The sequence below is a fragment of the Leuciscus leuciscus genome (genome assembly GCF_965113295.1).
Source record: "Leuciscus leuciscus genome assembly, chromosome: 21".
Taxonomy (NCBI): Eukaryota; Metazoa; Chordata; class Actinopteri; order Cypriniformes; family Leuciscidae; genus Leuciscus; species Leuciscus leuciscus.
In genome coordinates, this window is record NC_138745.1 from 17,476,847 (window position 1) to 17,490,978 (window position 14,132).

At 42.0% G+C, this 14,132-nt stretch overlaps 1 protein-coding gene across 7 annotated transcripts in view; it reads left to right on the plus strand.

Annotated features, from left to right (window-relative positions):
* The window catches only part of arhgap23b (Rho GTPase activating protein 23b), a 551,994-nt gene that overhangs the window by 247,708 nt on the left and 290,154 nt on the right, over positions 1 to 14,132 (plus strand). For 5 of the 7 annotated variants that reach the window (XM_082152677.1, XM_082152678.1, XM_082152673.1 and 2 more), the window contains exons 3-6: positions 3,444 to 3,468; positions 4,278 to 4,370; positions 4,456 to 4,534; positions 4,636 to 4,690. In XM_082152677.1, coding sequence (XP_082008803.1) covers positions 3,444 to 3,468; positions 4,278 to 4,370; positions 4,456 to 4,534; positions 4,636 to 4,690 — 252 coding nt within the window. The remainder of the gene's footprint in view (positions 1 to 3,443; positions 3,469 to 4,277; positions 4,371 to 4,455; positions 4,535 to 4,635; positions 4,691 to 14,132) is intronic. The other 2 variants (XM_082152674.1, XM_082152679.1) reach the window with 2 other exon arrangements.

The window sequence follows — 14,132 nt, forward strand, 5'->3', positions numbered from 1 at the left end:
AGCCCCATTTGCCATCACAAACCCAAGCAGGTGGGTGGAGCTCGGCTTTCCCGGGAGGAGAGGCAACGACGGAGAACCAGAGGACTTTGCGTGTACTGTGACGGCACAGGACATTTCTTGAACTAGTGTCCAGTAAAAGACTGAGCCCGGTAGTAAGTATGAGGCTACTATCGGGCGGGCTCTCCATAGAAAAGCCCTCATCTTCGACCCTCTTCCCGGTAAGACTGCAATGGGCAACCCGGTTTCACGCCTGTCAGGCATTACTGGACTCTGGAGCCGAAGGGAATTTTATGGACCGGACACTTGCTCAACAACTCCAGATACCCATCACTTCCCTCACACGCCAGATCACTGTTAATGCACTTAATGGACAAAAACTCCCCAACATCTCTCTCTGCACTTAACCTATAACACTCATCACATCCAGTAACCACACAGAGAAGATTCCATTTTTTCTGATGGACTCTCCACTGGTCCCTATTATTTTAGGCCATCCCTGGCTCATCAAGCATAATCCCAGGGTGGACTGGGGCCACAATTCAGTCTCGGCCTGGAGCGTTACGCGCCCTGTCTTGTTTCTGCCTGTTTGTCTGTGTCTGGTTCTGTTTTGCAGGAGGAGTCTGTGAATTTGTCAAACGTGCCCGCAGAGTACCTCGACCTGAAGGAAGTGTTCAGTAAGTCCCGAGCTGCTTCTATGCCTCCGCATTGTCCCTATGACTGAGCTATAGAGTTACTGCCAGGTACGTCTCCGCCTAAAGGCAAGTTATACTTACTTTCTGTTCCAGAGAGGGAGGCCATGGAGAAGTACATTTCTGATTCTCTATCAGCTGGGATCATTTCCGGGGTTCTTTTTTGTGGGTAAGAAGGATGGTTCCCTGCGACCTTGTATTGATTACCGAGGGTTGAGCGACATCACGGTAAAGAATACTTATCCTTTGCCGTTGATGTCTTCCGCCTACGAGAGGTTGCAGGGAGCATCTGTATTCACTAAATTGGACTTAAGTAATGCTTATCATTTGGTTCGCATAAGAGAGGGGGATGAGTGGAAGACTGCGTTTAATACCCCTAGGGGCCATTCTGAATATTTGGTCATGCCCTTCGGGTTGTCCAACTACCCTGCGGTATTCCAAGCACTCGTCAATGATGTGCTGAGAGACATGGTAGATCAGTTCATTTATGTCTACCTGGATGACATACTGATTTTTTCGTCTTCTCTCCAGGAACACATTCAGCACGTTGCTCCAGAGGTTGCTAGAGAATGTGCTTTTTGTCAATGCGGAGAAATGCTCTTTTCATCTCGTTCCGAGGGAATGCGCATGGATCCCGAGAAGGTTAAGGCTGTGGTAGATTGGCCAAGTCCAGATTCCCGTAAGGCCCTACAGAGGTTTCTGGGGTTCGCCAACTTCTACCGGCGTTTTATTAGCAATTTCAGCCAACTAGCTGCTCCTCTGACAGCCTTGACCTCCCCCAGGACTACGTTCAGGTGGTCTGGTGTAGCCGAAGCTACATTCTCCAAACTCAAAAGCCGTTTTGTTTTGGCTCCCATTCTGATAGCCCATGATCCTTCACGTCAGTTTGTGGTGGAGGTCGATGCGTCAGATGTGGGGGTAGGTGCGGTTCTGTCCCAGCGCTCTTCCTCGGATGACAAGATGCATCCATGCACTTTTTTTTTCACATTGTCTATCGCCAGCAGAACGTAACTATGACATTGGTAACAGAGAATTGTTGGCGGTCAAGTTAGCATTGGAAGAGTGGCGTCATTGGTTAGAGGGTTCAGGGGTACCTTTTATCATCTGGACTGATCATAAGAACTTGGAATATATCAGATCCGCCAAAAGACTTAACTCCAGGCAGGCTCGGTGGTTCTGTTTTTCGGTCGTTTAGATTTTTTGCTCTCGTACCGCCAGGGTTCCAAAAACATCGAACCTGACGCTTTGTCTCGCGTTTTTGACCATTCCGAAAGCCAGTCCACTCCTGAGTGTATTTTACCTGAGAGACTCATTGTCTCCATACTCATATGGGAGATCGAGTCGAAGGTCAAATCGGCCTTAGAAGGGGTAACGCCTCCGCCCGGTTGCCCACCGAGTCGGTTGTTCGTGCCGGAGGGATTATGGTCCGACGTTATCCAATGGGGTCATTGTTCCAACGTGGCATGTCATCCAGGAGTCAACCGTACCAGATTTTTGGTTAAGCAACGATTCTGGTGGCAGGAAGGGGACGCAGGGGCAACAGATTTGGACGCAGACGCAGATTTCAGTACTTGGTGGACTGGGAAGGTTATGGTCCGGAGGAGAGAAGTTGGGTTCCTGCTAGGGACATTTTGGATAACTCCCTTATTGATGATTACAATCAACGGGTGAGTTCTTCTGGGGATGCCAGGAGGCGCTCCTAGGGGAAGGGGTACTGTCACGGTTCATGAATTCACTGACTCGTTCTCACTCTGTCTGTGTGTGTGTGTTGTGGGTGTGGCCGCTGATTACCACTCAGCTGATTATCAGCGCCAACTACCACTCATTGTCTGTGACTATTTATTCTCATTGTCATGTGTCTTGTGGCGATCTTGTCAGATCGTTGGGATTTGTTCCTTTGTGCATGTCTGTTTCCTGGTTGTTTCCTGTGTCTTTGTAGATTACCTGCCGAATTGTGGATCACTCTGCCTGTTTTCACGGAGGATCATCTGGCGTGGATTACCTCGTTTCGGTTCATCAGAGAACTGGACTCCTGGTTTGCCTATCACTTCTCCACAGAGGATCTGGGTTGTCCATTGTGTCCCTGCGCTGCCAAGCATCTGACCCTGTTCCATTACTCTCATCTGTGACTCTCAATAAATACATCATTGTTTCACTTGCAATTGAATCCTCTGCATTATTTCCCATGACAAATTTTTAAGTTGTGCCAATTTATAGTGAGCCACAAATACATTTAGTTATACTAAAGTACATACGAATAAATTGTGCTTAAGTATACTATTTTTTTCACAAGGGTAATGGTGCTTGCTAATACTATCTATTGCTATAGTGTTTGTTCAGATAACTAACCGTAAGTGTTTACTTCAGCAAGTAACGCCCGCACCATTTGTGCTACAAGTATGAATGCAACTTTTTTAGGTGAAGTGTATTGTTACATTTTTGATCCATCATACTTATGGTTTTATTATAAAACTGGCAAAAATCCCATTGATTTACATTTAGAGGAGTGACTCGTCCCAAAGCTAGGATCCAGAATTTCATATAAATGCTCTTTCATGTAAGTGCTTTGGGTGTACAGTAGTACATATGAAAGTGCTATATAAATGCCTCATTCAATAAGAAAGCCTCTTCTAAACTCCTACCAACCAGCTGCATTGAACTTCTGGGGACTGTGAAGGACATGTTACAAATACAGGCTTCAGCAGTTCAACTGATCTTAAACATTTCTTTCTCCCCCCCCCCCCCCCCCCCCAGAACCAGGAAAATGGCAATGGCAAAGGTAAGTGGCTCTAAACCATGAAATATTGCTCTGCTCTTAAAAAAAAAAAAAAAAAAAAAATTATATATATATATATATATATAACCTATATAGGTTTGTGATCCCGAAAGATTACATTTAATTAAATCGATTTCCAGCTCTAACCACTGATCTGCTTGAAAATAACAAACTAAAACAAAAGAATTTTCAACATGCCAATAAAGAGCATGCAGCTTAATCCTATCAACGAAGTTAATCCCCAGGGCTCAAAACCAAAACCCTTTACTACAGCTGTGATGATCCATCTGATTAAAACCCTTCAATCTACTAATTCAATGTATACTTGGCTCTCCTAATAATCTTATTCAAATTCAATCAAATTTTACAGCAGTTCTTACAGCAGTTCAAACTAATTCAAACGTAATCGCAACTAAACACAGAAAGTTAATACTAATTGGCACCAAAAAAATAATAAAAAAATAAATAACAAACAACAACACACAGATATTCAGAAAAAAAAAGTCAAAACAAAAGCTGCGAAAATTTAGGATGAGCCACCATTTGTTGTTATCCCAAAGTATCGACATGGAATCCCAAACTATGATGGGACATGCACTCTGAGGGAAAGATGCCACTTAAATAGTGAGGGGAACCTGCACGCCTGTGTTCCTAATCACCCATTAGTCAGCCAGTCATCTATGATAGACACACTCACCAAAAAAAATAAAAAATAAAACCCACACACACACAAATGACGGCCAACAGGGACATCACATTTTGTAATATTTCAGTTGTGAATGCATCTATAGTTGTTATATGATCTTCCTCAGGAGGTCAAAGGTCTCTTCTAGAGCCAATGGACACCATTTTTGTGAAGAATGTGAAAGAGAAAGGCCCAGCCCATCAGGGAGGCCTGTGCACAGGTAGGGGAACATTTTATGCTGTAATGCCCTTTGACTGTTCACTTTAACAGCAACCAATATGATAAGTGTATGTGTTTCTGTTTAGGAGACAGGCTGGTGAAGGTAAACGGAGAAAGTGTGCTGGGGAAAACTTATTCTCAGGTCATAGCGCTGATTCAAAATAGGTGAGGCTACTTTAAAAAGATATTAATTAATGAGCCATACTTATATTTACAAGTGGATTCATATCTACAGTGTATTTGTAATTGCATTCATTTGTATTTAGTGAGAATGTGCTGGAGTTGTCCATCATGCCTAAAGATGAGGATGTGCTACAGTTGGTAAGTATGAGTATGACATTTCTTCTTTCTTCCTCTGTTTCTACACCCTTTCTTTTATTAATACCCGCATACATCTATACATACAATTTAATAACACTGGTCTACAATTTTTAAGAAGTTGTCTGCTTCAGAGATAAAATGTGCTAATTATGTATTTTGATGTGCTAAATTCAAATATGAATATTAAAACAACAACTGATTGGCTACTGTTTCCAAGATATTTAAGTTTTTACATTTTACATCTATGTGTATTATGTAGATAGTGCCTGTCACCTGTCCTGTTTATGTAACACTTTAAAAATCAGCAAAAATTTAATTCATTATGAAACAAAGGCAAAAAACTATTATGTACATAGTTTAGTCCCATTCAGTGTCTACTCTGCACTTCATGGTTCGCCTCATTATCTATTCATTAATTGGAGCATCTCCTGTCACTGTCCAGCAATCGTCTGCAAGCATTGATGGGCTCCATTTGTACTGATAGCGTTTCTCCATTGTCCAGTTAGCGGCAGCAAAATTTATTTTGCAGCCAGGGTAGTCTAGAAACTCTCCGTTGACTTTCAAGCTGGAAAAAACTAAATTAGGTCTGGCCAATTACATCGTGTATAGAGTAGGCGGGGCTGGCTTAACATAATGACGACAGAGTTGCGACGGTTCCCTGCTACTTGAAAACAAAGAATGGCGGCTGCTGCTGGAGAACAGTCTTTCGAATCGGCTTTGGCCGCGACTCTGGAGGACTTGGAGTTAAGTTTTTCTTTGAGAAAAGAGCAAAGAACGGCACTTAAGTCATTCTTAAAAAAGGAAGATGTGTTCGTAGTTTTGCCAGCCAGATATAGCAAAAGTTGAATCTATCAACTAACGCTAGCTCCGCTGTTGGGAAAACGCTCTGGTTGGTTGAATCGCTGTCCTATTGCATGCAGAGGGAATTTGAAAGACAGCCGTTTATCCCGCCCCTCGGATTGAACCGTGTCTATGGTGAGTTGCCAGACCTAACATCTTGATGTAGGTCTGGCTTGCCAGGCTATAGTTTTCCATCAACAAAGTGTAAATGTCTACCTTGTTGTTTACGAGAAAATGTATTGCCCCTCACTGAAGGCTTTCCATGCAGACTGTTCCTTGCCACACAGGGCATGGTCAAATGCATCATCACGAAGAAGATCATGAATCTGAGGACCAACAAAGACACCTTCCTTTATCTTAGCTTCACTTAACTTTGGTAATTTTCCACAGAGGTACTTGAAAGCTTTCGACTTGTCCGCTGCCTTTACAAAGTTCTGCATCAGACCCAGCTTGATGTGTAAGGGTGGTAATCTTCCTTGATTCAACAAGTGGTGGATGCTGAACACTTTTCCTGGCTCCAATGACTGTTGGAGTTGCTAGTCTTTCTTGATGTAGTGTGAATCTTTTGCATGGCTATCCCATCCGCAGAGAAAACAGCTTTAAGACTGTGTTTATACTGTCGTTTATACTGTCGTATATACTGACTGAAATAGCATATCTTGAAATCTAGAGCCAATAAAAAAAAATCTAAGCATCATTTTCATTCTCAGTGGCCCAGAATTAGTGAAATTTGCCTACATTTATTTAAAAACATTTGGGATGTAGACCAGTGTTAACTGTTGTGATATAGGAGAAGTGACTAATAAACCTCACATCAGCTAATTTTAAAATCAAAGATCACAATTGTAGAGAGAGTAACATAAGCACTGATAAGATGATTTAGTCTCTTGCATGTTTAGTTTTTACCATTTTAGGAGGAGTAAAATTTAAGTATGTGGCTTCAGCAACCAGATGCATGTTTTTACCAGTTTAGGAGGAATACAATTTAAATGTGTGGCTTCAGCAACCAGATGCATGTTGTGCAGTTTTATCTGGAATGCATTCCAGATGAAACTGGACAACATGCATCTGGTTGCTGAAGCCACATATTTAAATTTTATTCCTCCTAAAACAATGCCTGTCTTTCGGTCTGTTCATGATTGGATAGCTATCTGATCAGAGAAAACACGTGAAGTGACCAGGTACACATGAACAGAGTTTCCACATGCATCACAGTCATTTGGATGTGTGTGGAATGTTTAATAGGACTCAATATACTTGGTTCAGTATCTCTGAAATGTATAGCATTGATATGTACAGCGTAACAAGCTATAAGATGTCAGTCAGTAACTTGTATGCGCAGTGGTTGAGCTAATGGTTTGTCAGAGCTGTGCACTTTCATTGACCTCCACAGTTTAATGCTCACACTTTAATAGTATTACTAGTCTTAACATAGACATTCTGTTACTTTTGATTGATTTATTACCCTCTTTGGTAGATTGATGGTCCCCTGTCACTCATGATTGACAGGATGTCATGTGACAAATATGTTTTATGGCCTAATTTGTGAGTCTGTCATCCCTAACTGGTGGGTCTCCAGGGTCGTGTTACCCCAGACTGACATGACAGTGGTTGTAAATCAAAAGATCAAATGACTGGATTAATGATCTCACACCTCTTAGCCTGCCATTATGTTTTTAATGGTTTGTCTGGAGGGGCAAAATGGTGTTATGCCTGTGAATATGTTTCTTTTGATTGTGGGGGCTTAAAATACACTTAAGCAAGTTTTAAGTTATGTCGACACCTCAGCAAGATTAGCAATGTTTGATCAAAATAGTATATGTTAATTGAGTCAAAATATTTGAGTCAAGATAATCAGGAAGACCATTAACCCTACACCACACTGCACAAATATCCACAAAACCAGCAAGAAAAGAACAGCTCTTGAAGCTCCCTCATGGACTCTACAAATGTCTGTTTGGCTGTTTTCACATGTGATCTACATTTTTTGACTGTTTGCCTCAGGCACCAACTCAAACGCTCTCAGAACAGCAGATTTCACTATATCATAGTCACGGGACTGATCCATTGGTAAGGCAGAGCAAACCTGTTGTGCTTTACCAGAAAGGCAGCACTGCAATAACAGAGCCCACACGTCTTTTGGCCACTGCAATTTCGTAGCGACCCGTTCAAAGGCAACAAAATACGAATCCACTTCCGCTTCTCTAAACGGGGGCATGAGTTTAAGATACTTGCCAACATCAAAATCTGGCTCAGGAATCACATTATCATTACTCGGAGGTGCAACAGCAGCAGGTAAAGTGACAGGAGATAAAGCAGAGGGGAGTCTAGAGCGAGGCATAGGAACTGATTTGTTTAATCTAATTCCAGAGCATGCCAGTCTAAAGGCCAATTTATACTTCTGCGTCGGGTGCGCGTAGAAGGTACGGCGTAGCATACGCATTGACGTGTACCATACGCCGTACCCTTCGCCGTACCCTGACGCGCACCTCCTCAAAAATGTAACTACACGTCGCGGCGACGCGGACCGCAAGATCTGTGATTGGTCGGCTGGATAGCATCGCGTTTCCTCCTACGCATTTCCGGAATGATCTTCTGCACTCTGCACCGCCCGCCCGCCATTTTTAAATTCCGAAGATCAGTGAAGAGCCATGGAAATAGACCAAGTGACCGACAGATTGCTTGAAGAAGTGCGGAAATACAGCCATCTGTATGACTCCTTCAGTCGCCATTGCTCGTAGAAACCTAAACTCAAAACAGCCGCGAGGAATGTAAACACAGTGGAACATTAAAACCCACCCGCGCCAACTAGCGTTTCGGCGGTGTAACTGCAGAGCAACACAGACATTCGCAGAAGTATAAATGCTCACGACGGCGTCGCCTACGTGCGTAGCCTACGACGTACAGTACGGCGTACACTCGACGCAGAAGTATAAATTGGCCTTAACTGACGCATTTTAATGTCCCTATCTGTTTGTGCCTCTATAGCACGAAGCCTGATCTTCTGCCCTTCACATTCTGTTTTTTTATAAGGAGGTCTAGCTCCTTCAACTTAACAGCTAACATAGACTCACCCAGAGACTCAGTTGCCAGCCCAGGAAGAACCCCACTTGCCACAGCTTCTGCTGTGAGCCCATGTTGTTCCTCGGCACTGACGGCAGAGTAATCTGGTAAAATTCCATCTACCAACTTTTCCCTCAAGTGATCTTTGATAACTTGTAGAGGTTCCTAGGCATGCTACCAAACATTAAAGAAGTCTGTGATTACAAAAAAAATTATTAAAAAAAATAATCTACCTTCCTGTAGCATTCAAAAACTTCTATGGTAGGAGAAAGAGAAAATGAGATCAAATCAAATTCCATAATTCTCACTACCACAGGAGCTTTCTCCCTCACCAAAAAGAAAACAGCCAAACAGAACAAAAGAGAAACAGATACTTACAATTACACCAAGGTCAACTTTTAATTGAAAGGACAAGCCCCAACTTGCTACGTAAATCTTCAACTAAATTCACAATTGAACCAATGATTAGCACTTGTCAGCAACATAACACAATAAAGTTGTCTGGAGCAGGAGAAAAGAAGTCAACTGCAAGTCACGGCCCATTCACACCGGCCGCCGAAGCGACGCCGAAGCGGCGCGGAACGGAGGCCGCTTCCTTTCGGCGCCCATGTTAACCTATGGTGTCGTTCACACCAGACGCGGAGCGCCGCGGCCGGCCCGCGCCGTGGAGCGCCAGTTTCGGCGTCTGGTCTATTTTTTGCGCGAGCCGCGAGTGATTCGCGTCCATTCCGGCAGGAAGTCACACCAAGAAACACGAGACATCCGGTCAATTGTCAAAATAAAAGCAATTTTCAAATTAAAATACCGCGAGTGACAAATGCGATCATATTTGTGTATCTAAACAGACTAGAAAGATGAAAACAAACAAAGAAAAAAACTGTCTACCATATTCTCTCTCTGGCTGCGTGTGTGTCTCGACAACGGATTAATAAAAGAAGTGTACAAACTTCTTGGTTACAGAAACATGGTGTATTCATTTTATGAGGTTATTTACTTACCCATGATGTAAAAATAGCTCTGAATAAACAACAACTGAGCAGAAGCGCTTGTCGACCGCCGCGGAGAATACGCGTCTAGTGTGAACAGGCAGGCGCCGGACCGCGCGTGATTTTCCGTTCCGCGACGCTTCCGCATCCGGTGTGAACCAGGGGTTACAGTCTGCATCCCTCTCAGCTTGCTGTGAAGCAGTGCTGGCTTTCTCCTGGCTGCAGCCAATCAGTGGAGCTGAGGTGAATGGGCAACAAAACAGGTGAGAATGGTAGCAGTAGACATGGGGAAATACAAAAACAAAAGAAAACACCACAAGGCACATATATCATTCACAAATAAAATACGCAAAGAACAAATGATTGCAAAAGAACAAATGATTCCAAAATTCTGAGTAAAATAAGATACACAATTTTAAACGTTTAAACATTTATAAATCTGTGTACCACAAAAGCAAGGCATGTTGTCCACTTTCTTTAAATAAAACTTTTACTTTATTCTTTAATTCCTTTTTAAAAAAAGTCTGATGACCAGCATTGTTTCTTCAGGAGTGATTAGTAATGTAGCCGAGTGGTTTCCTCACATGAGTAAAAACTCTTTGGATGTGTATGTGACAAATCACATAATTTTCACTTAGAATTTTTATTAAATGTATGACTGAACCTTTTTCTTTTGACAAACCTACATTTAAAATTAATTACTTGAGGTGTTAATCAACATACATGTTGATTGCTAAGTTCCAGGTATAGTGCAAACATGCAATGCTCAAGAAAGCTAATCTTGGTGTAAGGATATTTCAACTATTATTATCTCCTTTGACCCAAATAAACAGGTAATGGAATGTTCCATCAAAGTGACACAATATACACATATTCTACTACCGTGTGTGTGGCATAAATTTGCTCAAATCTTTGTGCGTATTTTTACACGCCAACATATTTTGTCAGTGCTATGTCACACCAGTGTGATGCATAGTTCCACACTATAAAGTACAGTGGCAACTTTAGAAATCACATGCAAATAAAAAACACCAGCAAATTAAGAAAACATCTTCATCAGTTTTACAACAGTCGTGTGCTCCAAATACTCACGACACAACCAATACAGAAACGCACTACAAAAGTTCACAACACAACCAAATACGGAGATGCTCTGCAAAATTTAACAACACAACCAAATACAGAAACGCTCTGCAAAAGTTCACAACACTACTAAATACAGAAACGTGCTGCAAATAGCACAGACAACAACAGAAATGTTTCCAGGGGACCCCAACAAGTGACGAACCTGGCTGGAACATGCTTATTGCTTAACCCTTTCACAAGTAAGTTTAAAATATTCTGGCTGACCCCCCAGCATGAGTTTTTCAAGACGACCGTTATTTACAGGGGGTCAATCCAGCGTTCGAAAACCGTACCACCCCCGGGTGCCGCCATTGGCTAACAAGCCATCACCTGCTGTTAGCATGCCATTGACTCCCATTCATTTTGGCGTCACTTTGACAGCGAATAACTTTACATCTGAGGCTTTTAAAGACTCCATTTGTCCATTGTTTATTTCTAAAGAAACACGACAATGTATAAAAGGCTCCATTACCTTGTATCTTACGTTATGGCCCCGTAGAAGCAGTTTTTGTAAAAGTAGGCTAACAACTGCGTCATAACCACGCGACTCTCTAGAAATTACCGTATAGACAGGAGGAGAAGCTCGCAATCAATCTGGGGGACGTGGAGGCATAAAGTCCGATAAAGTCAAGGGAGAAGCCCATTGAGAGTCATAAAGTTGCTCCTGCTCCTAGCTCATGGACAGCTCCTACTCACACTCTCCGTCTCTGCAAGATTCGGAAGGGAATGATTCAGATTTCGCTTGGCACAGCTACTAGAAGACTACTGTCAGACAGGCTGCTCACGTCACATTTACGTCGTCAAGCTCAGTTTGAGTCTGCGCAGTACGCTCAGCTATCAGGAAGTGAGTGCTTCTAATTTGCTTCACTTTTCTCCGTTGAAACCTATGGGGTCGCTGTGTCCACTGTCTATGGTTATTTAAAACGTGTCACTTTATGGTTTCCATGGTGACGCGTCATTGCTTGTCACGTGACACACCGCAGCAACAACAGCGCTGAGTGAATGATGATCTGCTTTTATGTCATTTTTCCTTTTTTATTCAAAATATTCACAAATTTGTTAGTTATGGCATGAAATACCTGATATTCCAATTGTCAAATATATGCAAGTGGAAGTGTTTTGTTGTTTAAACACCTTTATAATGATCGCGTTAGTTGAGCTGTATGTGCGATGGGCGCCGCCATGTTAGTTTGTGCCGCAGACGCAGTTCAGAGAATCGGATCTGTTGGATTTACAACACGTGAATTCATCCACTTCTCCCAAAATACATAAAAGTAAGTGGCTGGTGAACTGGGAGAAGAATAGAGTAAACTTTAAAGTTACTTACACAATGTGTATCTGATATGAATAAAACGTGTCTAATTATAATGGAAAGGATTATTATTGCCTCTTCCATAGACATCAGTGTGTATTTTACAAACTCTAAATGTATTGTTTTTTTAGTACTTATGTGAATTTATGTGTCTGAAACCTAAAATAAACATTATGTGGTTGGAAACACTGAAAAGTTGTGATAAATGACAGCTCTGAGCGCTGGCTCAGCGTCAGCCAACGCGCAAAAGCACATTTGAATTTAGCAGTTGATCACGTGATGCACTGACCGTTCTAATCACACCGGTGTGATCGTACACTCCAGCCTAGACTGATCACACCGGTGTGATCGTACGTGCGAAAGGGTTAATGTCTACTCGTAAGTGTAGACACTTCATCGACAACACCATTAACCCCCTGAGGTCGACGGTATCGCCGGCGATACCAGCTCGCTTTTTTTTTATCAGTGTAAAAGAAACTCATAAATACTCTGTTGACTTTGATTTTCCATAGGAGTTTCATACATCAATCGATTCTGTTAAATGTGTATTATTTTTGTGTATACTCACAATAAAAACAAAGTGTTGTGCTTTTTGCCAAATAAAGAAAAATAAACACGAAGCGAGTTCTGCCTTCTCTCTGCCAGTGTAGTCCATTCTGAAACGCGTCCGAAAATGAACTGTAGCTCAGCGAATACTCAGTCAAACAGACATACAGACACACAGGCATGAAGCTTGAATTCTCTTCTTTTAAATGAAATAATTTATATCAAAAACAAATATTCTCATCTTGTGAAATCTGTATTAAAAGAGAGCGATTCCAGTCGACCTCATTACAGCTAATTCAGATGTAATGTGACACGCCCACAGAGAGCGCGCGCTATTCAAGCGCAAATGGCTGAGGCAATCCTGTGAACGCCCCCATCAGCTCGAGAAAACATTAGATCATTACTTGTTTACACCGCCTTGCAGCGCTGTGAGGAATAATACTAATGGAAAATGTCCCTCAGAAGTGCGGGTATATCGAGGAGCGAGCTGAGGAATACTAGTAAGTTTTTTCCTTCTCACGTGAATTTCTTCACGTGGGTTTCTGTTTATGAATGAATAAACGGCAGAGATGCGCGCTGTTTACCACAGCTGGCAAAGACAGTTTAAATTTAAATCGCGTGTGTGAATGAATGATGATGTTTTAGCAAACTGTATTGCTATACTGAGATGAGTAAAAATCGACTGAATGTTGAAATAAAATGTAGGCTATTTGTATAAGCAACGTATTAAACTGCAAATTAACAATATGCCCTAATATTTCATGAAAACAACGTTACAGTCAGACGAAATATGAAAGACAACATTTTGTTTAGTAGATTTGGGTACAGTTTTTACTGTAGAATATACTGCCACATCAAATAAGCTTTTGTTTAGCAATTTCTATATATAAAATACTATTTTTGTAAAAAAAAGTCATCAACTAAGATGTTAGCTGTTGCAATGTTGGCTATATTCAAACTAATGAATACATAGATAAAATGTAGGCCTATAATCATTTTTTTTACAAAGAAAGAGTACACTTGAAATATTGTTGAAATTGTAATTAGGGCCCGAGCACCGATGGTGTGAGGACCCTCTTGGAATTGGTCTGTTTATTATTAGGGCCCAAGCCCTGAAAGGGCGAAGGCCCTATTGTTTCCGGTAGGATTATTTATTATTAGGGCCCGAGCACCGATGGTGTGAGGACCCTCTTGGAATTGCTCTGTTTATTATTAGGGCCCGAGCACCGATGGTGAGAGGACCCTATTAGGCCGCTGTACGTGAGCTGTATCGTTCAGTTTCGTTCCACCAAGTGGGGCACTAATTTTTCTTTTGCTCAATATGTTCAACGTTAATAAAAGGTATCCAAGCAAAAAGTTCTCCACGCATTATCCTGCAGTTAATGAGAAATTTTAATTTATTGGCGCACTATATTGACTGCGTATTGAGACGTCTAAAACGGTTGAGCTCGATTTTCAACCAATCAGCATCGAGAATGTAAGTAGGTCACAGCCGAAATCAAGCCAATATCACTACGCACATGTAAACAGAGGAGGACGTAAGCAGCGCACCTTCATCTGATAGCGGCGA